This window comes from Myotis davidii, unplaced genomic scaffold (assembly GCF_000327345.1).
Source record: "Myotis davidii unplaced genomic scaffold, ASM32734v1 scaffold875, whole genome shotgun sequence".
NCBI lineage: Eukaryota > Metazoa > Chordata > Mammalia > Chiroptera > Vespertilionidae > Myotis > Myotis davidii.
In genome coordinates this window covers 712,689-738,121 of record NW_006286244.1, presented here as the reverse complement: position 1 = coordinate 738,121, position 25,433 = coordinate 712,689, and the positions used below count along the sequence as shown (strand labels likewise).

General features: G+C 45.6%; 2 protein-coding genes across 2 annotated transcripts in view; one reads left to right on the top strand and one right to left on the bottom strand.

Moving 5' to 3' along the window:
• The window catches only part of B3GALT2 (Beta-1,3-galactosyltransferase 2), a 20,715-nt gene extending 8,173 nt beyond the window's left edge, over positions 1–12,542 (bottom strand). Inside the window, exons 1-2 of the mRNA XM_006757648.2 lie at positions 12,531–12,542; positions 1,546–1,796 (exon numbers count right to left, since the gene is read on the bottom strand). The gene's annotated coding sequence lies outside the window, so the exon portion shown is untranslated. The remainder of the gene's footprint in view (positions 1–1,545; positions 1,797–12,530) is intronic.
• The window catches only part of CDC73 (cell division cycle 73), a 61,764-nt gene extending 36,528 nt beyond the window's left edge, over positions 1–25,236 (top strand). The window contains exons 11-17 of the mRNA XM_015559998.1: positions 8,136–8,193; positions 9,675–9,710; positions 10,167–10,254; positions 15,445–15,606; positions 18,399–18,499; positions 23,162–23,303; positions 24,185–25,236. Of these exons, the coding sequence (XP_015415484.1) occupies positions 8,136–8,193; positions 9,675–9,710; positions 10,167–10,254; positions 15,445–15,606; positions 18,399–18,499; positions 23,162–23,303; positions 24,185–24,221 (624 nt within the window). The 3' untranslated portion in view covers positions 24,222–25,236. The remainder of the gene's footprint in view (positions 1–8,135; positions 8,194–9,674; positions 9,711–10,166; positions 10,255–15,444; positions 15,607–18,398; positions 18,500–23,161; positions 23,304–24,184) is intronic.
• Positions 25,237–25,433: the final 197 nt, after the last annotated feature.

Here is a 25,433-nt window from a genome sequence, read left to right as displayed (position 1 = left end):
GTGCCTTTTATGGGTTGAAGTTCTTGGAGAGAATGTTACGGTCTAATGTTCAGTTGGTGCGCGCGCGCGCACACACACACACACACACACACTCACTATTCTTATCATTTGTCTTTTAAAAGTATTGGTATCTGTAATCTGTTGAAACAGTTCTAGATTTAAGTGGTGCTTGAGTAAAAAATTCTACACTTTCGAGACATCTAGCTTATAAAAATGTTTAGTAGGTGCTTTTAACATTGAGAGATAAAGCCCCTAAGAGAGACTTGAGATTTTCACAATCATATTTTTTTTTAATACCATCTGATTTCATTCTTAAGTGGAGTAAAAATGGTATGAATGAGAGTTGATGTTGGGATGTAAGAATAATTGGTCCCAATAAATTCTTAAATCTTAATTTTAGAATGGCATGCTTCCATGTCTTCAAAGTGTTTGCCTTGATGATGATGAAATAATAGCTTATTGACTTTTGCTGTGAAAATGAGCAAAAATTAAGATCTTTGCTAGACCTCTAAAAAATTTTAGAAATATCCTTGAGTTCCTGAGTCATGAGCTGTTACTACCACTAGGATTGTTGCTAAGATCGTCTATTAGATGTATCTCGCCCTGCCCACACCTGCCTGGCAGTAGTTTGTTACCTGTGTATGGTAGCCTGGGGGCACAGTGACTAGACTTACATTTAATTCTTGACCTTGTAGTGCTACTTAAGGATATGTTTCTATCAAAGTGTTTTCATATTATGTTTTTGAATTTTATTTAAAAAATGACTACCAAGAGCAGCCTTACATATTTGGTCACTGAGAACCAGTTTGTTGCCTGAAATTTAAGCTCACTGATTTAGATGGGGGATTTGCAGCCACCATTACAATTTCTTTGTTTCCGAGTTGTTTTCATGGGCACGGGAACATGCAGATCTGCTGTGTGTGCGGTGCACAAACTCGCACGCCCATGTGATCTGTGCGAATGCTCCCCGTAGTCTCCATCGCATGGCGATGCTTAACGCGCCCGTGCTCTCGGCTCAGTATCTCTATCTGGGCAGATGCGTTTTGGAGGGAAGGCTGTGCTCCTAAAGCTGCTGCAGATGAAGGTTTTGCTCTAAAAGGACTTTGGGGAAGCTCTTGGTGTGAAGAGCATCGCTGACACTCTTGAATGTAACTTCCCTGCATTGTCTCTCGATGGCCATTTTAGAGGGAGCCTGTGGTTCCGGAGACGGGCTTCCATTTGACCTAATTTGGCAGAGGATTGCCATGTTCTCTTCAGAGGGCGACAGATTTTCTTTGTAAGTTTTAATTTCTCAGAGAATCGTTTAAGCACACCCTGTTCCTGGCTGCCTTTTCTCTCCCGTAACCCGTCCTTACTCTGAGCTACAGCTTCCCGGGAGAGCAGGGACGGTGCCTTCCAAACAATGACACGCAAATCCCCCATTCGGACCCTGCCCCAGCTTCAAGGGCAGTAAGCCGGCTGCACTTGTTTATCAGACAGAGCGGCCCGGGGCCGTGCAGCCCAGGAGAGACATTGAAAGCACATCACACACGAGACACGACATACCTTCCCGGGCCAGGCCCTTGGTGTGCAGAGGATCATGCCCACGGAGCAGACTTTCGGCTCCAGCCCTTCAGCAAAAAGGTGCCACGGAACATGCGCACATCCCCCACGGTCTGCCTCCTGCGCCTGCTGTGCCGGGGCCCCCGGTGTCCACCTGTCTCCTGCCTCCAGCGCCTCCTCCTTCATGGGGGCGCTGGGCTCCGGGGGCTCTTCCCTGCTGGCATCTCCTCTGCTTCGGAACAAAAGAGCTGTGGCTGCTGCTCTGTGTGCAGCGGGGCTGTCTCGGCCCGGCGGCTGCTGCGTGGAAGCCCTACCTCTGCGCTCCCGGCCGGACAATGCAGCGCCGTCCTCCCTGCTGAGGATCCATGTTCCCGGCCGCGCTGCAGGGGGAGCCTCGCGGGGAGGAGGCCGGGCCCGGGTGCCTGGCAGCTGCAGGGAGGCTCCGGCAGCGTCCCGGGGGCGGGCTCGGGTGGAATGCGAGGTCCGCGCTCCTCCTGCCGCACAGGCAGGCAGCACTTTGAATGTGGGCTTGACAGATGTTCCCTCTGACAGAGCAGAATCGCACGTCACTGCTTGGCTCGGGCCCACGTGATCGTTTGCATTAATTTGGACTAAAAGCCGAAGGTAGGAGAAGCTTAGCGACTGTGCTTCTGTGTGACACTCAGTCCCCGTGTGGTGACGGGTGAAGAATAAGAAAAGGGATGATTAGGAAATGAAGGGCGATAATTTTATTTTCTTTATCTTATGTCCTTTTTTTTTTTTGTTGGCTTTATGCTTGAGCACACAGGCTTTCTAAATGTTTTCAGGGTTAGATGTTGCTTTTCCTGTGTGTGTGTGAGGCATGGTTGTATAGGGTACTACAATATAAGCTTTGAGAGAGAGAGAGAGAGAGAGAGAGACATGGTTGTATATAGGGTACTACAATATAAGCTTTTATATGTAACTTGATCCGATTCCATCCCTTCAATGCACCCCTTCCTTTGAAGTTTTTTTTTTCTCTCAAGTTGCCTCCCTTTTACGAACACCTGGTTCAGACTCGAGGGCCCTTTTCTTTGATCTGTAACTCAGACCCCACCCCCCATTTCTGGGGCTTATGTAAGTCAGCTGCCTGGCTTCACTGCCACAGTGTGCTACAGCCCACCTGCTTTGTTCCTCTGTGTGGTGCCCGATGTCCTCGAAGGCAGTAAAACTTTATTTCTAACCACTTTTGCATTTTTACTTATTTTGCCTTTGTTTAAAATTCCACGTATGATAAAATTCAGCAAAATGATAGAGTACATACAGCACACGTGCAGAGGATCTTGCTGGTGGGCAGTTAGGTTTTTCTGAGGAGACTCACTTGTCCCAGTGTTTCGGGGTGGGATGGTAACTTGCTGTCAAGCCGGCTTTCTAGTAAGCACTAGGTACTGGGATATTTCTTGGTATATTTAGTCTCCTGGGCACCTTCTTTTTTTCTGCAGAGTATTGGGGCATTCTGTTTTTTTAAAATAGCTTGAATTATCAGTTTTTCCCCCAGACTTTAGGTACACTAACTCCCAGAAATGTATAGTTTTGGGACTTAAGCTATATGTTCACGGTCCTATATCCCAGTAATGTCTATTATATCAACTATAGCCTTTCATTTCCTGTAATAGTTTTTGATTATCACATGTCAGTTTATGGAGGAAATAGAGATGCTAGAGATTAACTCTAGTCACTTGTTTACTTTTCAGGATCATAGAAGGATCCAAAGTCCGCACACTATCTATTTACACAATTACTTTCCCATATGTTGTTCATGAACATAAGACTCAAATACAGAGAAATGTCTAGTGAACCTGAAAACTGTTCTTGTGAATTTCACATCAAAGGGTGGTGATTAAGGGTCAGGAAGTGCGGACATGGAGGAAGGACAAAAATGGGACATGAAAAAGCCTGCTTGCGCTACATTTCATTTTCTTCTTTTTAAAAATCCTCACCCAAGGATATGTTTATACTGATATTTTTAGATTGGGTGGGGGGGCGGGGAGAGAGAGAGACATCCATGTGAGAGAGAAACATTGATCAGTTGCCTCCTTTTCAAACCCCAATAAGGAATTGAACCCAAGACCCTTCCGTGCACAGGATGATGCTCCAACCCAGTGAGCCACACCAGCCCGGGTGTAGATTTCATTTTCACAGTTTCAATCTTTCCAACTTGTAACAAGGGCTCCTTCCCCTGAACCTGGGTTAACCGATGTTACTAACATAACCCCACTGGGAAATGTGCTGCTGGGTGCCCCTGCCGTCCCTGCCCTTCAGGCAGCCCGTTGTCCACACCGCCGGCCTTTGCCCAGGCCAGAGCTGTGGAGTTGGGGCCCAGGAGGCAGCCTGAGGGACAGATTTGGTTTTGTGTCCCAAGCCAGCCAGCTGCTCGTGTTAACTTGTAAATTTAGTGCCAGGCTCTCTAACATTTTTTATTTCTGTCCATTAGATTTTTAGTGCATTTTAGGAGCTTATGACTGTTATGTGTCCTGACTGGCAATGAAACCAACCTTTCGGTGCATGGGAGGGACGCCCAACCAACTGAGCCACACTGGCCAGGCCCAACCCGTTTTTTGGGGCATTTAATTCTCTGTCCACCCATGCACATGCTCCCTGCTCCGTTTGCTTATTTAATTTGGAGTAATGCTTCAGCGCCTACTTAAAATCACTCCGCTGACAGAAGGAGAAGTTGGAGTTAGAAGATCATATTTATCAGGAGCGCCTTGCTTTGACTATGTAGCCAGCAGCAGTGGCCACTGCCGAGGATGAACCCGGTCGGCGTGGATCTGCCTGAGATGTTCCATAAACGGCCTTTTTGCTCATCAGTTTCATTGCAGTGCCCATCGGCAGAGGAGGAACCAGGCTTAGAGTCGTCAAATGATTGTCCCCACTGGTAGCTAAGCTGTGACGAGGGATTAAAGCGAGGTTCTCTCAGTCCTTGCGCTCCCAGGTCGGCCATGGCGTGCGTGGTGTGCGTGGTGTGCGTGGCGCAGCCGGGGAAATGGCGCTTTTTCCGACCCTGGGGCAGCATGCCCAGAAGTCACTCACAGAAGCATGAGTGGCTGTTTATATTTTCACTTTATTATTTGTCCAACAAGTAGTTATCGACCAACCATTGCGCGCCCACATCTGCAGGCGGGCGCAGCTTGTTACACCTTAGGGCCCAGGGATCCCCCGATTTTGGCCCGTTCTTTTGGTTGGGCTCTGGTGGGCCCTTGGGTTTCCTTTGGATCTGGATGATGAAGAGCGCTCCAGCGGTACTCGCTGGCGAGGAGGGAGCCTTCGGTACTGTCCGCAGCCCCGAAGTTTCCAGGGCTTGTCGACCCCACGGCAGTGGGCCCGTGTGTGTACAGCAGAGCCTCCTGCAGACTCCTCACGGCCTGTGCACGTCGTCGGAATGGACTTTCCGCTACAGGCCCCCCCGCGTTCTGTCCTAAGTTCAGGTGACGCTGGTGGAGAAGACGAGCAGGCAGAGATGAAAGCTCCCCCAGTGGCTCTTTCTAGCACCTTCGTGTTCCCAGCCACGGAGTCTGTAGAAATCCTGACAGGCAGGCTGGTAGACGCTCTCCCTTTAGTCTCCTGTCTTTTAACATCTGAATTCGATGCTTAAACTTTCTCAGGAAAGGTGACAAGTTTTTTGTCAGACTCAGCAACTGGCAGCTGTTTTGTGAAGTTTTATAGTTCTGCCTAACTGTCTGGTAATTTCTACTGAAGCATTGAGCGTAGTATCTTTCATCTCGGGTAAAAACTGCTGTTTGGATTTTAACCCTGCTGTCCTGGCTTCTGTGCGCGTGCTTGCTTACACAGCAGGGCAGTTGCCTCAGTTTCCAGATTAGACCGGGACCTGGAAACTCACACACATCCCCCCCATTATGTCGCCAGCCCACATCACAGAGGCTCTTCTGTGTCCAAGGACCAAACCACAAAATCACTTTCCTTAACTCAGTGGCTCTGGGAACTGAAACTATAGAACCTTTAAAGATGGTTAACTTTGCTCAATTCTGCTTCTGTAAAACTGCTTTCACAAGGTAATTCCACATTCCAGTGTCTAGCGCAGCGGTTCTCAACCTGTGGGTCGCGACCCCTTTGGGGATCGAACGACCCTTTCACAGGGGTCGCTTAAGACCACCAGGAAACACATATATAATTACATATTGTGTTTGTGATTAATCACTATGCTTTAATGATGTTCAATTTGTAACAATGAAATTGGGGGTCACCACAACATGTAGTAAAGGGTCGCAGCATTAGGAAGGTTGAGAACCACTGGTCTAGCAGGATGTGGTTTTGGCCTTTATAAGATGGCTACTACTCTACTCAGGCACTACGAGATTTGGAGAGTATTTGTCCCCTCGTAGTCCTGGCTTTGAAATAAATGTGCCTCCTTAATTCGACTTCTTGAGGTGTCCTTGTGTGATTTGCGGGGTACACTGCAACACTACCTGCATGGTCTGCGTTCACATCTGTCACACACCTGAAGGGAAGAGGCCGTCATCTCTAACGCGGAAGAGCAGAGCTGTCCCGCTGGTTTTCGGGTTTCCCTGGGCTTGTCTAGAAAGCCCCCCAGGAGTCCGAATCTAAAGCCGGGTTTGCCAGGCCCCTGACAACCTTCAACATGAAGCAGGAGTTATTTCACCAGCAGAAATGGGCGTCTTCAGGAATGGCAGCGGCGTAGCATTTGGGACACGGTAGCTGTGACGAGCCACAGGCATGTCCAGAGGACAAGGAGAGGAGCCTTACTTTACCGGGAAAGGGGTGGGAGTGCTGGGCGGGAGCGCTTTCAGCACAAGCCCCCGGGGCGAGCATGTGGGTTGCAGTGGGAGAGGGCCCCTCCCCAGGGCTAAAGGTGAGGGCCTTTAGCGTCTCACACCTCCTAACCTTTAGTTTCTTCTGGTACAGAAGTAATGGTTTTATTCAGCTTTTGAGTGATCGTTATGTGATGAGTCAGGTGTAACTTTATTCGTTATCTAATAGTAGAGGTAAGTCATTTTATGGACTTACTAGTATACTACCTGCTTATCTGTGTAGATAAATTCAGCTACATGTCCTTGGTAGGAAGAACGAGGGAGAACGGGGTGCGGGGAGAGCACCCCAGCCCTGGTGGTGGTTTGCACCTGTCGCATGTCTTCTCATCCCGGGAGGAGGGAGTGGGGTCCGGTCCTCCCTGCGTTGGTCTCCATCCCTCTCTGTGCTTCAGTGTGAGTGGTTGGCCCGTAAATGCTCGGCATTTATTTCCGCTCCTGCTCGCCGAAGGGCCAGCTGTCAGTCCCTGTGCTGGAGACACACCCTACGGTTCTGGATCAGATGTGACTTCCTCCTAGTCCAGTGATGGCGAACCTATGACACGCGAACTCATTTTTTTGGTTGATTTTTCTTTGTTAAATGGCATTTAAATATATAAAATAAATATCAAAAATATAAGTCTTTGTTTTACTATGGTTGCAAAGATCAAAAAAATTCTATATGTGACACGGCACCAGAGTGAAGTTAGGGTTTTTCAAAATGCTGACACGCAGAGCTCAAAAGGTTCCCATCACTGCCCTAGTCTCTGAAAGCGCCATTTGACGGTTCTTTAGATGCCAGATTCTAGTTTCATTGCTATCCATCAACAATGTTGCTTGTGGTTTATATCTCTGGGCTGTTCTGACTTAAAATTAGATCAAATCTTCTTTATTAATTTAAAATGTTTGGATGAATGGCATGTGTTTTGGTTATTTAAATTCAGTAACTAGTGTTTCCTTTTTGATGGAAAGTTATTGTTTACTCAGAATTTAGAGTTTTCCTTTGAGGACAGCAGGTGATTAGGAACCCGTTTTACTTTCCTTTGAGCTCCCAAAGCGGGATTAGCCCGGCTGGAAGGAGCTAGCTCAGAATGAAGGTGCTGGTGCCGCCTGGCTGGCCTTCTCCCTAGCTTTGCCCCACCTTGTGCCTCAAATGGAGTTTCTTGACTTGAAAGTGGAACTCAATTTCAGTGTCTCTTCTTTTAAAGGGTCTTAAGTATTTCAGTGTCATCTACTGAGTAAATAGTTGATAAAATTCAATATTCAGCACATTTTCTTGTATATATCACAAGCTTAGTAATTAGTTGAGATTTGTTATTCAATTTTTAAGATATTTTAATCATTCTTAAAAAAATCTCATCTTTGTAAATGGGATTATTTATTTTCCCTGAATATTTTAGAGGCAATTAATGTCAAGTATTTGTGGTTTTTAATGCAAAGTTATGTTGTTTATATCTTTCTAATCTGAGGTTATGTATTACTCATTTTGAGACTGTTTAAGGGGAAAAAGATTGACTTGATTTAAAAATGATGACATTTCTGAGATGTTAAAATTGTCAGCAATTACACAAATCATTGGATATTTGAGAAATAACTGCTGTATGGTAAGAATTTTTAATTCATTTTCCACCTAAGATTTCTATTTCCCACATCATGACCAATAGTATAAAAAATAAGGAAAAGTGTTTTGTTTTTACACTCTTAGGATTGATCAGAGCATGTTTGGTAGAGTGACTGATTGAAAGACAAATAGATGTGAAATTTATAAAGAAACTTTAACATCACGTATCATTTCTTATTGTTTTAAAGGAGGGTGCGTCGGCCCGTAAGACTCAGACTCCTGCGGCACAGCCAGTACCTAGACCAGGTAAAAACAAGATCTTTTCCCCCAAATGGTCACAAGAGTGGTCATGCTTTCAAGGACCTGAAACTTTACTTCAAATACTTCTCAAGTGATCTTACAGAACATTTACAAAACAGTAGGATAGTTGAGGAGTTAAAGAAAATTTTAAGTAAATGATTTTAAAATGTTTCAGGAAAATGTTTTAAAAAGCAGAGTATATGTAGCACCCCTCACCAATTCCTTGTTTGAGTTCCGTGATGGTGCATGTGGATGTGATTTCCCAAACCCCCCTAATCATAGAGCAGAAAACCATAGTTTTAATAGATTGGTATACAGCTTTGATGCTTAGGACTTCAGATGTCTGTGTTATTTAGCACATAAGGTTCTGTAATCGTTTTTTAAAAATGTGTTAAGCAGAGGCAGGGACTGTACCTGGCGAGGCCCACGTACGTGTCCAGTGGACTCAGCGGCACAGGCCTTTGCTCAGCTGAGCTTGCTCCCGGCAGCCCTTCCCTCTTCACCAGGGGAAACCCGCACACACACTGTCCCTCGCCCTCTTCCTGGTGCACACCGCACTCCAGGCCCCCTCTCCCCCCAGCTGTCCCTCCTGCCTTCACTCCCCGGGTCTCGGAGGTGGGTCGGCCGCCTATGGCTCGTGTACCTCTCATTGCTCGTGAGAGACGGACAGCCCTGTGTGTGTGTCAGATTCCTCACGCGGTCCAGGCATCCACTTTACCACCTACATGTGGCTCACAGTACCTCACCGTAGTTTTAAGTTGATGTTCTGGTCATTTTTCAGTTTGTGTCTCTGGTTCAGACATCTCTTCCGAGGTCTGGCATCCCACATTAACTGGCTAACATTTGGGTTTGCCACAGGCGTCTTAAAACTGATGGAAAACCTTTGTTCCCTGATATTTCCCCCGATGGCTGACTTCACCCTTCCTGCTTCGTACATAAAGGGCACCACCATCAACTCTGTTTCTTAAGCCAGAACCTTCTTAGGAGGTATTCATTCCTCACATCGGCTGCTCTGCCAAGGGCCATTGGATATTTATTACCTCATTCGCTGGCCACACAGAATGATCCACTTAAACATTAGCTGCGATATCTGGTCAGACATTTAATGAACTCACCCCTCTAAGCCTTGGCAGGGCCAGACCACATGATTCCTTGGGCCTCCCAGGGCCCCGGCTGGCTGTCCCCCCTGCCTTTCAGCAGTGTGCCTGAGGGGTTCGTCCGTGGCTGGGATTTCTGGTCCCCACAGAGCATGTACAGGCGGAGCAGGCAGTGCTTACTCAGAGGACCCTGGACGGGGAATTGCAGAACCAGCCCTCATCCTGCCCCCCAGGACTTGAAGTAGCCGCAGAGCAGGCTGGTTAACACCCGCGACTGAGCTCGTCATCTATAATCACAGATAATTCTCAGGCTTTACTTGCTTTTTAAGCTTGAAAATAATGTGATTTTTATAACATTCAAAAGTTTGCTTTTTATTTTTTTTTCAACAGTTTCTCAAGCAAGACCTCCTCCTAATCAGAAGAAAGGTAAGATTCTGCAAATGATTCTAAATGTATTTTACAAAGTAAATGTGAATAAGCGAGATAACAGAGCTGGGCTACTATTCTGCCTGCGCACTTGTATCGAATGCGTGTGTTCGGTATCTATTCGGATTAGTAGGTGCATAGGTCATACTGACTGTTAAGAATCATTGATCGGCTGCCTCCTGCACGCCCCCCACTGGGGATCGAGCCTGCAACCTGGGCATGTGCCCTGACTGGGAATCAAACTGTGACCTCCTGGTTCATAGGTTGACACTCACCCACTGAGCCACGACAGCTGGCTGATTGTTCAATATTTTGAATATTGCTGCTGACTTAAAGTGACTTTTGGGTCAAAAGGGCGAAAATTATACATTTACAAGCTTTTGATTGGGAAAGCAATTATAATTCCTTTTCATAGTAATAACATGTTTACTACCTTCAAAAATGTTGTCTTTGCAGGTTCTCGCACACCCATTATCATAATCCCTGCCGCTACCACCTCTTTAATAACTATGCTGAACGCGAAGGACCTGCTGCAGGACCTGAAGTAAGGGATTTGTTCAGCTCTCTGTTCACCGAGTGTGCAGACACTGAATTAGCAGTACCATTCTGTAGTTCTTATTTGGAGAATACCAAATTTCAATTTCTGCTATACAGGTAGTCTGAAATATAATTTTCAAAATAGGATATAGTCTTTCATATCTGGATCCTTCCATTCACTGTGAGAATGGCAATAATATTTTATAATTTGAATGGTGTTACATTTAAAATTCTTGTTAAATATTTTTAGTTGTAACTAGGAAAATATATTCACTCAGTCACATATCTATGGGAGGAGTGTGAGTGAATGCTCTGTCTTTCTTAGTAAAATAACGATAAATGACAGTTCTTAGAGAAGGAAAAAGAATAATCTCACCTCCAAAACAGAATTCAGACTGCTTCTAATGAAAAGCCAGAAGCAAAATGAGCTGTGGTACTTGCTGATTTTAGGTTTTACCAACTGCAGAATTCACTTTTATATGCCTGCGACTTCAATTAGACGTATAACAATCCATGTAACCTGGCATATACAAGTTTATCCATTCATTAAGTATTTTTTCCTTATACCTTTGAATGAAATTTTCAATGATCTTTCCATTAACAGTATGGAATAAAGGAGTTTTTTGAATTGATTTATTGGGGCAACATTGGTTAATAAAATTACAGGTTTTAAGGGTACAGAAGGAACATTTATGTTTTGTATTTTATATTTTATTGGGCTTGTATAGTGAAGTTGGCTGTTCTGACCGTGTGTGGATTACTCTGGTAATCTACCATCCCTCACATTATCGACAGTTGGGTGAATAAGAAATAGAATCATTTTCGTCCACCTCTTGACATAGCTCTGATAATATGAGATGGTTAGACCCACGTGAACATGGTTTTGATTAACTACTTTTAAAAAATGTGTTGTTTTTATTTGAGTATGCGCCTGTTTTTCACCTTCTAATCAGTGTGCGAGAATGGGTCGTGCATCGTTTATTCTCTGTGAAATAGGAAACGCCTCTATTTCTTGGTTCTGTTTGGTGCAGGCTCCGTGTCTTGCAGTCTGGCACCCAGTCTTTTCCAGCCATGTTGTGATTTCCTCAGAGAAAGGGACTCGTTGTCTTGTTCTTCTTTGTGTCTCTCCTGTTTGAAACAGTTGTTGCCTAATCACGGGCGCTGAGTAAGTGTGAAGGAAGGAGGAAGGAAGGAGGGGAGATGCACCGAGAGCATGGGAGAGTGGTAGACTGCATCTGACACTGTGCTCGCTGTGAATTTATTAGCGGACTCATCTCTGGGTGTAAGCTCCTTCTCAGTACCTGGCGGTCACGTCTGCACCTGTGACGGAATCAGTTCCCAGCAGGTGTCCTCACACTTGGGGTTGGGCTCTTTGCACTTACTGTATTTGGCTCTTTACAGTGTTTTCTAGCTCTTGCGTTTTTATGATTTGTGACTTTGGTATTTACGGTTCTCATGATTTTTAGTAATTGACAACTGTACTTTTATAAAGGTGTCTGCATGGTTACAGAAAATTTACAGTAAGTTTTTGAAATGTTACAAAGGAAATTCTGCCTTTAATTTTTCATTTTCTGAGTCTTTGTGGTGCCTCTCTGCATATATTACAGATCTAATACTTACATATTATTTTATAATAGAAGGCATCGAATAGTGCAAAGAAAACCACACAGTGAATTTTAGTATCTTTCTCCTTCGTCGTGTTGCAAAGAAGCCAACAGTCCAACAGCCACATTCTCAGGGCTGACCAGGCCTAATGGTCCTCCCAAGTTTGGAACACTCCCTTCATTGTTTAACACCTCATTGCAGCTGACATATCCCCTGCAGCGTGAGTCAGCTGGAGGCTTGGCTGTGTAATTAATGCATAATTGAAACCTCCTCCACACAATTACAGGACTGGCTGTAACCCATAGCTCATGTTGGCATGGATTCTTCAATTTTTAGCCCTACAGTAAGTAAAAGAGACAAAACAAAGTAAAATCCATCATAACTTTAACACCCTAAATAACAAAATTAATGCTGTAAATGGAAGTAATTAAAAAGCACATTGTACATTGATCAACATGATTTTGAGAGATGCTTGGGTGGGACTGGAACTGTGTTCAAAATAATCTGATTGGAAGGCATTCACGATTCTGGCCGAGATGTAGCTTCTCGGGGCAGAGTTCCAGAGAGGAGTGATGGCTGGGCGGGGCCCCAGGGGGCTCGCCTGGCTCAGCACGTGGGCTGTGGGGAAAGAAACCAGGCAGAAAGGTGGAGTGGGGCCCAGCAGCACTGCAGCGTGACTCAGCCGCTGTGGAGCCGGCCCGGAGGTGCTGGTTCCTCTTTCCTTGGAAGACATCCCACTGCCTCCAGCTTCCACTGTTGATGACGGCAAGTCAGCTGTTCGTCCTCGAAGGAAGGCGGCTTTCTCTGGTGGTTTTACAGATCAGTTTACAGTTCATCTGCTCTCCCTGGCCGTAGATTTCTTTATATCCCGCTCTGGGAGTCATTAGACTTAAATCGGAGGCTTGTCATCGGTTCTGGTTCTTCTTAGATACTGCCTTTCCCCTGTTTTGTCCTCTTCCTTCTGGGACTTCGGTGAGCTATACTTCAGACCTCTCATTTACCATGTCTCTTTCTCTTTTCAAAAATGTTTTATTCATTTTAGAGAGGAAGGAAGAGGGAGAAATAGAAACATCGATACTTTATTTTTTTCCATTTTTTAAAAATTAAGCAATGATCTTTGGTCAGTGCATCAAAGAAGTCCTTCATTGTCTTTTGACGGTTGTTTCATTCACGACCCCTCATTTCCTTGTGTGTTTTTAGGGTTTATTGAATGTTTTTCATTGTTTTCACTTGCTCATTTCCTGGGAATTGTTTTTCCTGGAGATTCTCTGACTTACGAAGGAAGGTGGGGCATCTGGGGAAGGTTTGCACCTGGCGTCTGTGAGGCACCCCTTCACGCTCCGGGTGAGGGGCTTCACATCCAGACATTCGTTTATCGCATTTTTTAAAACTTCAACTTTTGTTATTTAAGAAAAAGGAAAAGCAATCTAATTTGCCTAGTTACATCTCATTTGCATTACATTATTTTTTTGTTGAGTTTATTGGGGTGCCATTGGCTAATAATGTATTGGTTTCATGCTATAATATATCATGCGTATATTGTATTGTGTGTTCACACCCCAAGTCAAGTCTCCTTCCATCACTGCAAGGAGCAAGTGAAAACAATGAAAAACATTCAATAAACCCTAAAAAACACACAAGGAAATGAGGTGTCATGAATGAAACAACCGTCAAAAGACAATGAAGGACTTCTTTGATGCACTGGCCAAAGATCATTGCTTAATTTTTAAAAAATGAAAAAATGGACATCAAAGTATTTCTCCAAATGATGTGTATCCATCCACCGCCTTGGTTGTGCGGTTCTGGTTGTATTCGTTAGAGTGCTTTTAGTTGTAAGTGGTAAAAACCAACTCAAAGTAGCATTATCAAAGAATAATTTATTGGTGCAACGTCACTGAAAGTGTGGCTCTGGGCACCGCTGGGCTCAGCGCTGGAGTGATGTCATCAGGAGCTGGCCCCTCCTCTCAGGCAGCTCTCCCCCGCAGGGACACGTGATCAGCAGAAGCGTGAGGCCAGCAATCACTGTGCAAAGACAGTGCGTTTTCCCAGGAATTCCCCAAACCCCGGGGTGAAGTCTCGCAGGCGGGGCTGGGAGAACGTTTATTCTGAGCCATCACTGTGCTCGGGGCTGTTACTCTTGATTCAGGCCCAAGAGGGGTCTAGTGGGCATTGGTGAGATTGCCTCTCCTGGCAGTGGCCATGGTGAGGGGCGGGGAAAAGGGCGGGCGGTGGGCTTACTGCTGGTTTACCCTAGTGTCAAACTTGCCTCCTGAGCGCCCTGGCTCTGTGGGGGAGAAACTTCTGTGAGGTGCCCGCCCGCAGAAGCGGGGCTTTGCCCCTCTTCCAGGGACCCGGGGACGTGCAGGAGAAAGCAGAGCTGAGTCTGACTATTGACCAGCACCTTCCTTGGAGAGAATCTGCACTGTTTTAACTCCTGGGCTCCCTGCTTTCCTGCCGGTGCAGTAACCTCACTCCCATATTTGTCTGTACATGGATAAATGTGCCCATAGGTAGGAAAATGTCGTTTCCTAAAGGCAGTAAAGTGATTATCTGGGCGACAGTTTTAGATGACGCGGCATTCTTGACTTTCCCAGCAGATGTGACGTGATGTGGAACAGCCAGCTCACCAGTGCTGTCCGTCACCACGTACCAGCAGCCTTCAGGTCACAGCATTAGTGTCGCTGGGTGGCGAAGCCAGTGTGGGGGGTTAACCTTTTCAGAGGATTCTAGCAAGTGCAAGTTCTCATGTGTCCCCTCCCCCGTGTCTCCCTGAACTGTAGAAGCAGAAGGACCCACACTGAGTGCGCTGATGGCACCACCCCATACAGTGGCAGGGCGCACCAGGGCGAGGAGAATGTGCCAATGGACTTAGGAGATGTGTGTATGTTTTTTACAAGATTGTTGTGAAGCGCTTTGTGATCACTACCAAGGCTAGAGCTGGCAACAGTGCTGCAGGCGGCTGCAGTCCTTTTGAGAATAGGGCTGATGGTACAGCAGAGAATTGACCTGCACAGATTTGCTCCTTTACTCCGCTAAGTCGCCGCAGCATTTACTAAAACAGGCCATGGGCACACACAGATTGAATTTTCTTACTTTAAAATTTGCAAAGCAGCCCTGAAACCGGATGGCAGTTCCCTGGTTTTGCGGAGGCGCACACCGCGACGGGCGTTTTGTGAAGTGTGTGGCCGGGCTGAGCCACCTGTCCGGGAGGCGGCCTCGCCAGCCACATCGCCTTCATTTGAAGCCACCTTTCTGTTTACAATTCTGTCTCCCTAATGGTGCTTGGGAAATCAGGCTCAGTGCGGTTTTCTGTGTAGCCTGGGAGAATGCTGAGTGCGGGTGAGCATACATGTGTGTGTGAGAGGCACACCCACATTGACTTAAGGCTGAAGTGAGCTTCGCTCCACTCGACATGCAGGGGGAAGAAAGACCCTTGCTCTTCAGGCATCACCTCGGCATGCAGATCAGGTGTATTTTCAAAACCAAGGTTGTTGATTTAAAGCTCAGTATTTAAGAAATCACTTCAAAATAGGACTTCTTTTTTTATTTTTATCACATTGAACCTTTTGGCCTTTTCTCTGTGTTTTCAAAGATTTGTCCCATCGGACGAGAAGAAGAAACAGGGCTGCCAGCGAGAAAACGAGACGCTGATACAGAGAAGGAAAGACCAGATGCAGCCGGGGGGCACCGCACTCAGCGTCACGGTTCCCTACAGAGTCGTAGACCAGCCCCTGAAACTCATGCCTCAGGACTGGTGAGATATCTGTATTTCCTACCTGGCCCGTCATTCCTGGGATCGTGGATTTTATCACGAGGTATAAATAGAACCTGTTTGTGAAGCCGTTGCTAATGCCTAATTTGGTCATCATTAATATAGTCCAGCGCCCGGCTGGTGTGGCTCAGTGGTTGAGTGTTGGCCAGTAAACCAGGAGGTCAGGATTCGATTCCCTGTCAGGGCACATGCCTGGGTTGTGGGCTTGATCCCCAGTAAGGGGCGAGCAGGAGGCAGCCCTTCAATGATTCTCTTTCTTCATTGGCGTTTCTCTCTCTCTCTCGCTTTCCCTTCTTCTCTGAGATTCATAAAAATATATTTAAAAAATATATAGTCCAGTGATACCTAATCAAACCTATATTTTAGGTAGCTACACTTTATTTCACTTAAAAGAAGAAACACTAACTTCTGGAAAACTTGGTAAAAATTCTTTCCACTTGTCCATTGGTTCTGGTTCAGCTTTTAGAGTAGAACTTCAAGCAGACTAATGTTGTGAGGGCCTATGTTTTAGATTTTAGATTCGGAAAATTCAGATTTCCTGGTAAGAAACGGTAAGTGAAGGCATTGCTACATTTATTACAAGGGAATAATTTAATAAAAAGAATAACGTGATCACCCTGGTTTAGCTCTTTTATTATGTTGAAGTGTTCTTTAATAAAATACTGAGCTATGTGTAATATAAAGAGACTGTAACTGAAGATACAGGAATTAATCTTAAATTACTTTGTTAATCTAAGCTGCAGAGAAAATACAAAGTCCAAGAGTGCAGCTCATCTCTGTGACGTGGAGCAGTTACTGCATCGGTGCAGTCGACGAACTTTCCCTTCAGAGTGTTTGCTGGTCTCAGACATAGGAGGTCAAGCTGCTGGCAGTGTCAGTGTGTTCAGCGTCCAAAGCACAGAGGGCTCCTGTGTGATGGCTCTCCCCACAGCCAGCAGGCACCGAGCACACAGGAAGGGAAGGAGAAGAGTTTCCTGTGTATCAGGGCTCAGGCTTGCAGAAAGTAGGAATGTGACCTGTTTGCATGACGTTTGGAGCTGTTGCAGGGGGAACCCAGCAGCGCGCACAGGCGCCAGGTCTGCGTCCGTGTGACTGTTGACTGGGCTCCTCGCCTCTGGCGCCGCAGCCTGGGAGTAGCATCCCGTCTCCCCTTCACCTGTCCTTCCAGGATTCCCTGGGACGGGTCTTCCTCTTGTCCTGCTGCCCAGGGGGACCTGGCAGGGGTCGGGGGCTCTGGCCAGCAGACTCCCTGAGGTGGCAGGTGCCGGAGCTCCCAGCTGCTGCAGGGGCACGTCACCTGGTCAGAGCAAGGGCCGTGTGTGGTGCTCCGTTAGTGGGTGGGTGTGGCCCATGCAGCTCAGGCCCCTCGAAAGCGGGCATTTTCCATTTAGGATGTAATTTCAGTCTTGGAGATTTTGAGCAGGTTACGAATTGTTAGCTGTGTTTTTCACAATAACGGATCCTTCTTGTAGGTTTCTTACTTGAATAGAAAGTTTGCTGTTTCCGTGGATGTATAGAGTTATCTGTGGGCCTCAGGGCATTCCCAGGACCCTTTCCAGGAGGCGTGAGGTCACGTGATGACACTGAATGCCATTCTCATGACTTATCAGTCCTCACATGGGGACAGGAGCACACTCAGTACACAAGATTAATCATCTCTCTCCTCCCTCTCCCTCCCCCTCTCCCTGCTTCTCGCCTGCCCCCACACTTGTGTTTCCTCCTCCCTAAATGGGCAAGGATGGTGGCACTCACCTCGGGAACTGTTTAGAAGATGCAGGGTGTTAACGTAAGTCACATGTCAGCTGCCGTGACCAGCACTGCACAGGGTAAAGGCACGAGGAAACCTCACCAATGTGAACGTTAGGGTTTTGTTCCTGCCTCTTAGTGGTGGGCTTAAACGGTTTATGGCAGTTGTATTTATTATTATTTCTCAATTTAATTACATTACATTGTTTTTTAATTTTTAAATATATTTTTATTGATTTTAGAGACAAGGGGTGGAGGGAGGGAGAGGAAGAGAGAGAGAAAGAAGCATCAGTGATGAGAGAGACTTACTGATCGGCTGCTGGGGCTTGAGCCCACAACCCAGGGCATGTTCCCTGACCGGGAATCAAACTGGGACCTCCTAGTTCATAAGTCGATGCTTAACCACTGAGCCATGCCAGCTGGGCTAATTACTTTTTAAAGTAATGGAATGTGAGGGCCTAGAAGGAGATTTGTTCTTTTTTGGGGAAAAGAAACTTAAATGGTTGGTAAAACAAGTTGCTTTGAGGAAAACTTACAGATGTGTGGTGAGTGAAACAGTTTTAAAACAATTGCAAAGTGTAAGAAAAGTCTAGCTGGTTTCTGTACTGAGGTTACTGTCACATAATCAGAATCTAAAAATAAGGCCTTGGAGCTTTATGAAATGGTTGGTGAATTACTATAATGTCTGGTGTTTTTAATTCAAGTGAATAATGTTTGTTTGAATGTTAAATGATTTCCTTTTAAAACCAGCTTTGTTGATTAATAGATCAGCTCCTGTTTCCTGCTGCATTGGAAAAGTGGCCTTTTCTGTCCTTCCTAGAAGGGCCGAGATAAAAGGCTAAAAGTTCACCTGAGGTTGTGCATGTAATTAATTATATGGAAGAAGCTTGGGTGCAGGACCCAGGCAGGTACCAGTCGGGGCGGAAGTGTTACGGCGAAAGGCCGTGGCCGTGTGCTGTGAGCCTCAGGTGCACAGCAGTGACAGCTCGTGTCCGCCTGCTCTCTGACTCTCCCGCTTCTGTTTACAGGGACCGGGTCGTGGCCGTTTTCGTGCAGGGTCCTGCGTGGCAGTTCAAAGGGTGGCCGTGGCTCTTGCCTGATGGATCACCAGTTGACATATTTGCTAAAAGTAAGATCCTGCCTTGTACTGCGAACCCAGCATCGGAATGCTCTGGCTTATGTAGGAGGAAGGGGCATCTGTGTCTCTGCAGATGAGAATTGTCTGTCAAATGATCCTTATCGAGTCACAGACATAATGTTAATGTTTAAGCACCTGTGGAATATTTTTAAAGCCTTTTTTTGAGCATCACACATGTCCTCCGACATTAATAATTACTTTCTAGACTGTTTTACAGTCAGTTGTATTGTTGCTGGTCCGTACATTTTAATGAAAACCGAGGGCCAGTTTCTATCTGTGTTGTAAGGCTCCCTGCCTAGAGTGCGCGCTCCCTGGTGGAGGGGCCTCCTGTGCTGGGTCGCTGTGGGCCGCACAGGACAGAGCGCGAGGGGGAGGCATTCCACACTCGTCAGTCAAATATGGGCTCCTCCCCTCAGGGACCAGGCATTGGCCCATAAGGAGTAGATGAGTGGAGCTGGCTTTTTTGCTGGTAGGGATATTTCAGTTATTTAAATCCGAGTACCCAGTGAAGTTAGTGGCGTACTAGAACTACTTTATCAGAAGCATTCTCACGAAACAGATGTTTATTAAAAATGACAACTTTTTCATGAGTGTGGATTGTGCTGCTGTGCAATCAGCTTACTTTTAGCAGCCTCTGCTTTTGTTGGTGGTCCCACATTCTTCCAGGCTAAAATGGCACCCTGGGGAGACTTACTCATGTGATGAGTTCTAGCGTTTCCACCATGAAGGTCGCCTTCTCTGCTATTCCTGAAACTTGAGTCATGCGCAGAGTTGATAAGTAAAGCTAAAAGGCACAGAGAGAGGGAGAATTTCAGTGAAAGGACATCAGTGAACAGGAACGCTGCGCTTTATGGCTTGCGTGCTTGGGGAATAGTATTGTAAAAAGTTATTAGAACGTGTCCAGATGTCAGTGCCCTCTCAATTTCATTAACCCTTTTCAGTCCAACCTCGAGGCTAACTTGACAGACCAGGCGCTAGGAGCAGGTCCAATGTCAAGCAATAAGAACATTAAAAAGTTCAATATTCAATCCCGTCAATTAATTTGGATCAGACTGTTTGAATTCCAAAAATAACATTGGACTGCAAAGGGTTAAAGAATAAGGTTTTCATTGTCATTTTGTTCAGGTGTTAGTTTCTGAAATTTAGGTGCGAGCTGAGTAATGAGCAATTCCACGAATTGATCTCTTTCTCTTCATCCTTTGCTGACTCCTTTCTGTTAGCGTTTGAAGTGAAAGCCTCTTGCCCCTTCTGTCCGAAAACCAACAGAACAAAATAAACCCTTCCCTTGACCTTGCCTGTCCTTCTGGCTCCTGCCTTTCGGCTTTTACCGCCAGGCCTCTGAAGGAGTTCTCTCTGCTAACTCACTGTCTTCCATCCCATTCTGTCTGCTGTAGCCTCTCTTTTCTTGCCTTCCACGAAACTGTTCCGACCAAACTCACTAGTGACCCAGGTACTGGTTACTTTGGACCTCCTTATCAGAATTTGACTCCTTGAGTCAAATGTTCTCTTTTTAAAATGTTCTTTTTCACCCTGGCTGGGTGCTCCATAGGTTGGAGCGCCATCCTGATATCAGGGTGCAGGTTCCATCCCTGGTCATGACACACAAGAATCCACCAGCGAATGCATACATAAGTGGGACAACAAATTGATGTCCCTCCTTCCCTCCGTCTGTCTCATTTTCTCTTTTTCCATCCTTTCCTCCCTCCCTCTCCCTCTCTCTTTTTCCCTTCCTTTCTCTCTCTCTTACTCTCTCAAATCAATAAATTCATTTTTTTTTAAAGTCATCTTCCTGTGACCTGTTAGGCCTCCCCGGCTCCCTAGCTCCTCTTCCTCTGGCTCTCAGCCGCCTGTTTCTGTCCGTGTCCCTTCTCCTTCACTGACGCTCTCTCTCTCAGGGAGCTGATGGCGCTCCGGAGCCACCTGTGGCCTCTGGTTCTGAGCCACGCCTCTGGCCGGGTGGCCTGGGCCGCACAGCTCACTGGTCACCAGGTGACTCCAGGGAGGGCCCATTGGGACATCAGGCTCAACCTGTTCTGAGCAGAGCCCCAAACGTCTCTTCCTCAGTTTGGTTTTTAAATAATTTGCCTAAAGCCAGAAACTTAAGGACATATTACCTCTTAGCTTTTAATTTGTCTCCTTGCTGATTTTGCCCTTGCTGCTTTTGCGCCCCCCCCGCCCCCCCCCACACACACATTGAAAATGATCATACCTGTATAGGATAGGGGGAGGAAACGGGGTATTTGGGAGCATCTGTATGGGCCTTGGCAAAAATTATATTTTCTGTATATTGCATAATAATAAAATACAAAGTTTTGGAGGAGATATTAAATACTGGATTGTATAATAAAACCTTTTCAGAATTACGAGAAATTTGAACTTATAACTGGATATCACTTCTCTAAACTGTTATTTTCTTTATGTTTGAGTTGGCTGCATATGCATACATTTGTAATCAAGATTTTTTTTAAAAAATTTATTTTATTGATTTTTTTACAGAGAGGAAGGGAGAGAGATAGAGAGTTAGAAACATCGATGAGAAAGAAACATCGATCAGCTGCCTCCTGCACATCTCCCACTGGGGATGTGCCCATAACCCAGGTACATTCCCTTGGCCGGAATCGAACCTGGGACCTCTCAGTCCGCAGGCTGATGCTCTATCCACTGAGCCAAACCGGTTTCGGCTGTAATCAGATTTTTAAATGAGGATTTCTTCAAATTTTTTCTAGTTAATTTAAAAAATTAATAAATGTTTGTATTATGTTGTCCCTTAGTCACTTGACATGCCATCATGCTATCTACTAAATATTATTCAAGCGCACTGCTTTAATTTTCTTGCTGCTTTGTTCCGACAAAAAACTGTTGACAAGATTCATGCAGTTGCAGAAAGGAGCCGCTCTGCACTGTGTGCAGGGTTTTGCTCTGGTGGTCCTTGTGCCACCAGGCACCTGGCTCCGTGTAGAAGTGTCGCTTCTTCACTTTTTGCTGAGGCTTAATCCTTTCAGTCTTTTTCGGAATAAGAAAGCTGTTTGTGGTCATGTCTTGGTGTACGTTTTCTCACCACAATTGCTTTGTGCTAATAAAACATTTTGTATGATGAGAGAAACCTTATGTTTCTTCATTGCGGCTTAAACTTTTTGGACTCTGATATTTCAGTATTAATTTACTAAGTTGTCTCTTCTGTTGAAAAAATAAGTATTGTATAAACTAAATCCATTGAAATTATCAAAGGGAACTATATACTGTATGCCTTTGTGGCTTTAGGCAAATCATTTTAAAAAATATAACCTGTATCTTTAAGAATGACTTAAAGCAATCATGCTGAGAAAATTAGAAAGTGAAACATAAGGAGGTCTTGAGGTGTTGATTTATTTAATTTTAAAACTTAATGAAATATTTTTTGCCCTTAAAAACCATTTTGCAAGTGGGTTTCCTGAAGCTCCTATAATGAATTGGTTTAAATTCATTAACTTGAATTCAATTCAAAATAAGTAATGTGTCCAATGAAAGGTCCTTTATTTATAAAAGCAAATAATTTATAAATAGTTTGTTTTTCTGTGGGCTCAAATGATTCACTTGGGATTTCCATAAAAAATTGGGCCTTGAGCAAGCAATACGGTACAATCCATAAAGTAGCTATCTGAAATTAACAGTTAATCAGATTCTCTCAAGACCCCTCATACTAGACAGTATCGGTGAGAGCAGCAGTCACATCCTGTGTTAGAAAAATGGAAGGAAAAGCTAAACACCTTCCATGTCACGTGCACCTGTGAAAGGGCAGCCGCACTGGGGGCAGCATTTCATCATCTCCTTCCAGGGAACCTGGACAGGCCTTCGTGTTTCTCTCCTCCTCGCCGTCATTTCTTACCAAGTCCCATTACTTCTCCCTCCTTCATTTTCTGATTCTTGGTGTCTTTCTTGCCATACATGCCTCTCCCCAACTGACCACGCCTGTCCCCTCCAGATTCATGTGTGGTGCCCTCGCTCTCTGCTCAGCACGTGGCAGGAGTCTGCGTGGGTGACAGTCCAGACTCTGCCCTGCGGCCTGGGAGCCGGCATCCTCCAGGCCCCTGAGGTCTTACCTCTTAGTCGCTCCCTCCATGAGCGACTTGGCACGTGTGGGCCCATTTGGTTCCCTTCGGCCCTAGAGTGAACCATTGTCTCTGTGCGCATGCTCTTACTGCTAACTGGGTCACTTGTTCTGTGTTAGCCTAATTCTTACTCCACCTTTAGGTCTTAGATTAGACACCACTGCCTTTGCAAGCCTTTTCTGAATTCCATGGTTGGGTAAGGTACTCTTTTGTGTTTCTCTGCTACCCTGCATTTATCGTATTGTATTTAACAGCCTTACTTTCCAGGGGACCAATGCATTGTGCCTTAGTCCTCTTTTCAGTCCCGGGTGGCTGGCATGTATGAACCCTTAGTAAATATTTGCCCGCTGAATGTTTTTTGAGGATGCCACAGTTTTAGCATCTATTGCAAAGATCACTTTGGCTATAATAGCTTCGGTTGGTGGAAGAAAGATTGTTTCATGTTTTAGTTTAGGTTTTTTGTTTTGTTTTTTTGCTGATGTCTGTGTTGGGTATTTTAATTTATTTTCTAAAGTACTTTCATTTGATTGCATTTTGAGTAAAGAATGTTATTTCCCCCAAATAGTTAAAGCCTTCCACCTCAAATACGATGAAGTTCGTCTAGACCCCAACGTGCAGAAGTGGGACGTGACGGTGCTGGAGCTCAGCTACCACAAGCGCCACTTGGACAGGCCGGTTTTCTTACGCTTCTGGGAAACACTGGACAGGTATTTCTGGTCCTTGGATGCACTCTTTCTGCTGTGTTGTAGGGACTCCTGCCTCATCAGTTAGAGTCTAAGTTCCTTAGAGTTGTAGGCCATTTCAACCCGTGTCCTCTTCTCACACCTCGCCTGCCTGGATGCGGGTCTCCAGCCGGTAACTTGCAGCTGCCTCTGATGCTGATTCAGAGTCTGGTGGAGAAGGGGCCTCTCACGCGCTAGAAAGCGCACCAGCCCCCGAGCCCGAAGACCTGAGCTGTCTCGACCCCCTGGTCTGGCTGGGGGGGCGGGGTGACCTCTGACCCTGGTGTCTGTCCAGCCAGGGAGCGCGGACGGCCAGAGCCCTGTGTTTTCTGGCGGCGCAGAGGGGTCTCTGGCTGTGTTCGCATTGTGGGCAGCCGGGAAAGGAGCTTAGTGCTGATGTATGTGATTCCGAGTGGAGAGGACTTAAGGTCCTTTACAGCAATAGGAGTTTTACAGCTGGAACTGTAAGGACAGCTACAGTCACAGTTAATAGCCCTGAACCTGGTATTTTCTTTGAGGTGCCCTTTAGAATCTAACTTCCTTGGTCTTAAGTCCCCCCCACTGATGATTTCCTCAAAGTCAGGTGATTGAAGTAACCCGATGATTATAATGTATAATATAGTGCGGAGAGACATTCAGCATCCTCGCCCGGTGGCCTTATGGACTCAGTACGAGGAATGCTGCTTCTCGCTTCCTCCAGCAGCCCCTCTCCCCCAGGTGACAGCAGCCCCTCCCCCCAAGGTGACAGCAGCCAGCTTCCAGGAGACAGACAGTCTCTCGCTGTTGATTTTAAGTGTCTTTACAGGTAACCTTCTAAAGTTCTAACGTCCTTAGTCATTATAACGTGTTGTCCTATTATTTCTCAGGTACATGGTAAAGCATAAATCCCACTTGAGGTTCTGAATTGCGTGGTCTCCCGGCTGGAAATCTGGGTGAAGACGCGTGGATGCACCTTCATCTAAAGACTGGGTGTCTATGAATTCGTCAAACACTCACCAAGAAGGTCACAGGCGAGCAGCCGATTTCACCCGATGCTTTGGTCTTCAAAGGGATCATATGACGCCTGTCATTCATAGAAGCAAACTTTTTGGCCTACAACTATTTTTTTAATATTAGCCTTCTAGTCTGTAATGGAAATTGTATATTTTGATAGAAGTTTTTTCTCCATTGGTTAAACTAGCATTACTTAAAACGTGTTTCTTTAGAAAACCCAGGTTGTTAATGTGTGTATGTGTAGCGGTTCTGAGGCTCCAGGAGCCATCTTCTGATTTTTCATTGCCCTATAATTCCTCTCACTGGGAATACTGTGTGATGGCTGGTATTCAATAGTAGTTTCTGGAACTTGCAAAAGGGATATGACTGTTTTGAATGACTCAGAATGTCAACCTGTATGTAGACCATCTCTGTACTTAGTCTTTATTTAAAAAGGAATAATGAAAAATCAAGAACACTTCTTCAGCTCTGGTTGAACTGCTTAGCCTTTTCGAGACTTCCTTACTTATATTGAATACATTGAGTGAATGTACGTTCTTCTCACTGACTTCGCTGATTTTACAACTTAGGAGGATCTATTTCTATCTGGGATACCTTCCCGCTAGGAAAATCTCAAAACCGATGAAAGCCCAGTAAGCTACAGGACTTTCTAGCTGGGAGCCAGAGTGTGACTCGGGGCAGAAGTGCATTCGTCTACTGCAGTGCCATTTCCGCTCCCTTACTGCTCTCCTGCGCCCACTCTGGTTCTCCCCTTAGAGGTGTGGGATTTTGAGTCTTCTGTTCCATTAGCCCTAAATGCCGATAAATTCTCCCGGCACCAAAGAACACAGTTGCTCAAGAAGTGTCTGAACAGAAACAAGATAAAAACACTGGTATTTTTATGTGCGCATTCGATATCGTATGAAATATAAAGCCTATATTTTAACTTAGTAAGTAAGATATTTTACTACTTCTCTACTTCAGACAGTGCTGCGTCCGTGTACAATGAATGAGCATTCCCCTTGAGTCTTAACTTCACCGTTTTTGCTACCTAAAGTAACTTGGACCCTTCATTCCCCTAGAGAGTTTTTACCATTAGAATCGTTGCCGATCATTTGTATCATCTCCTCACCCTGCCTCCAC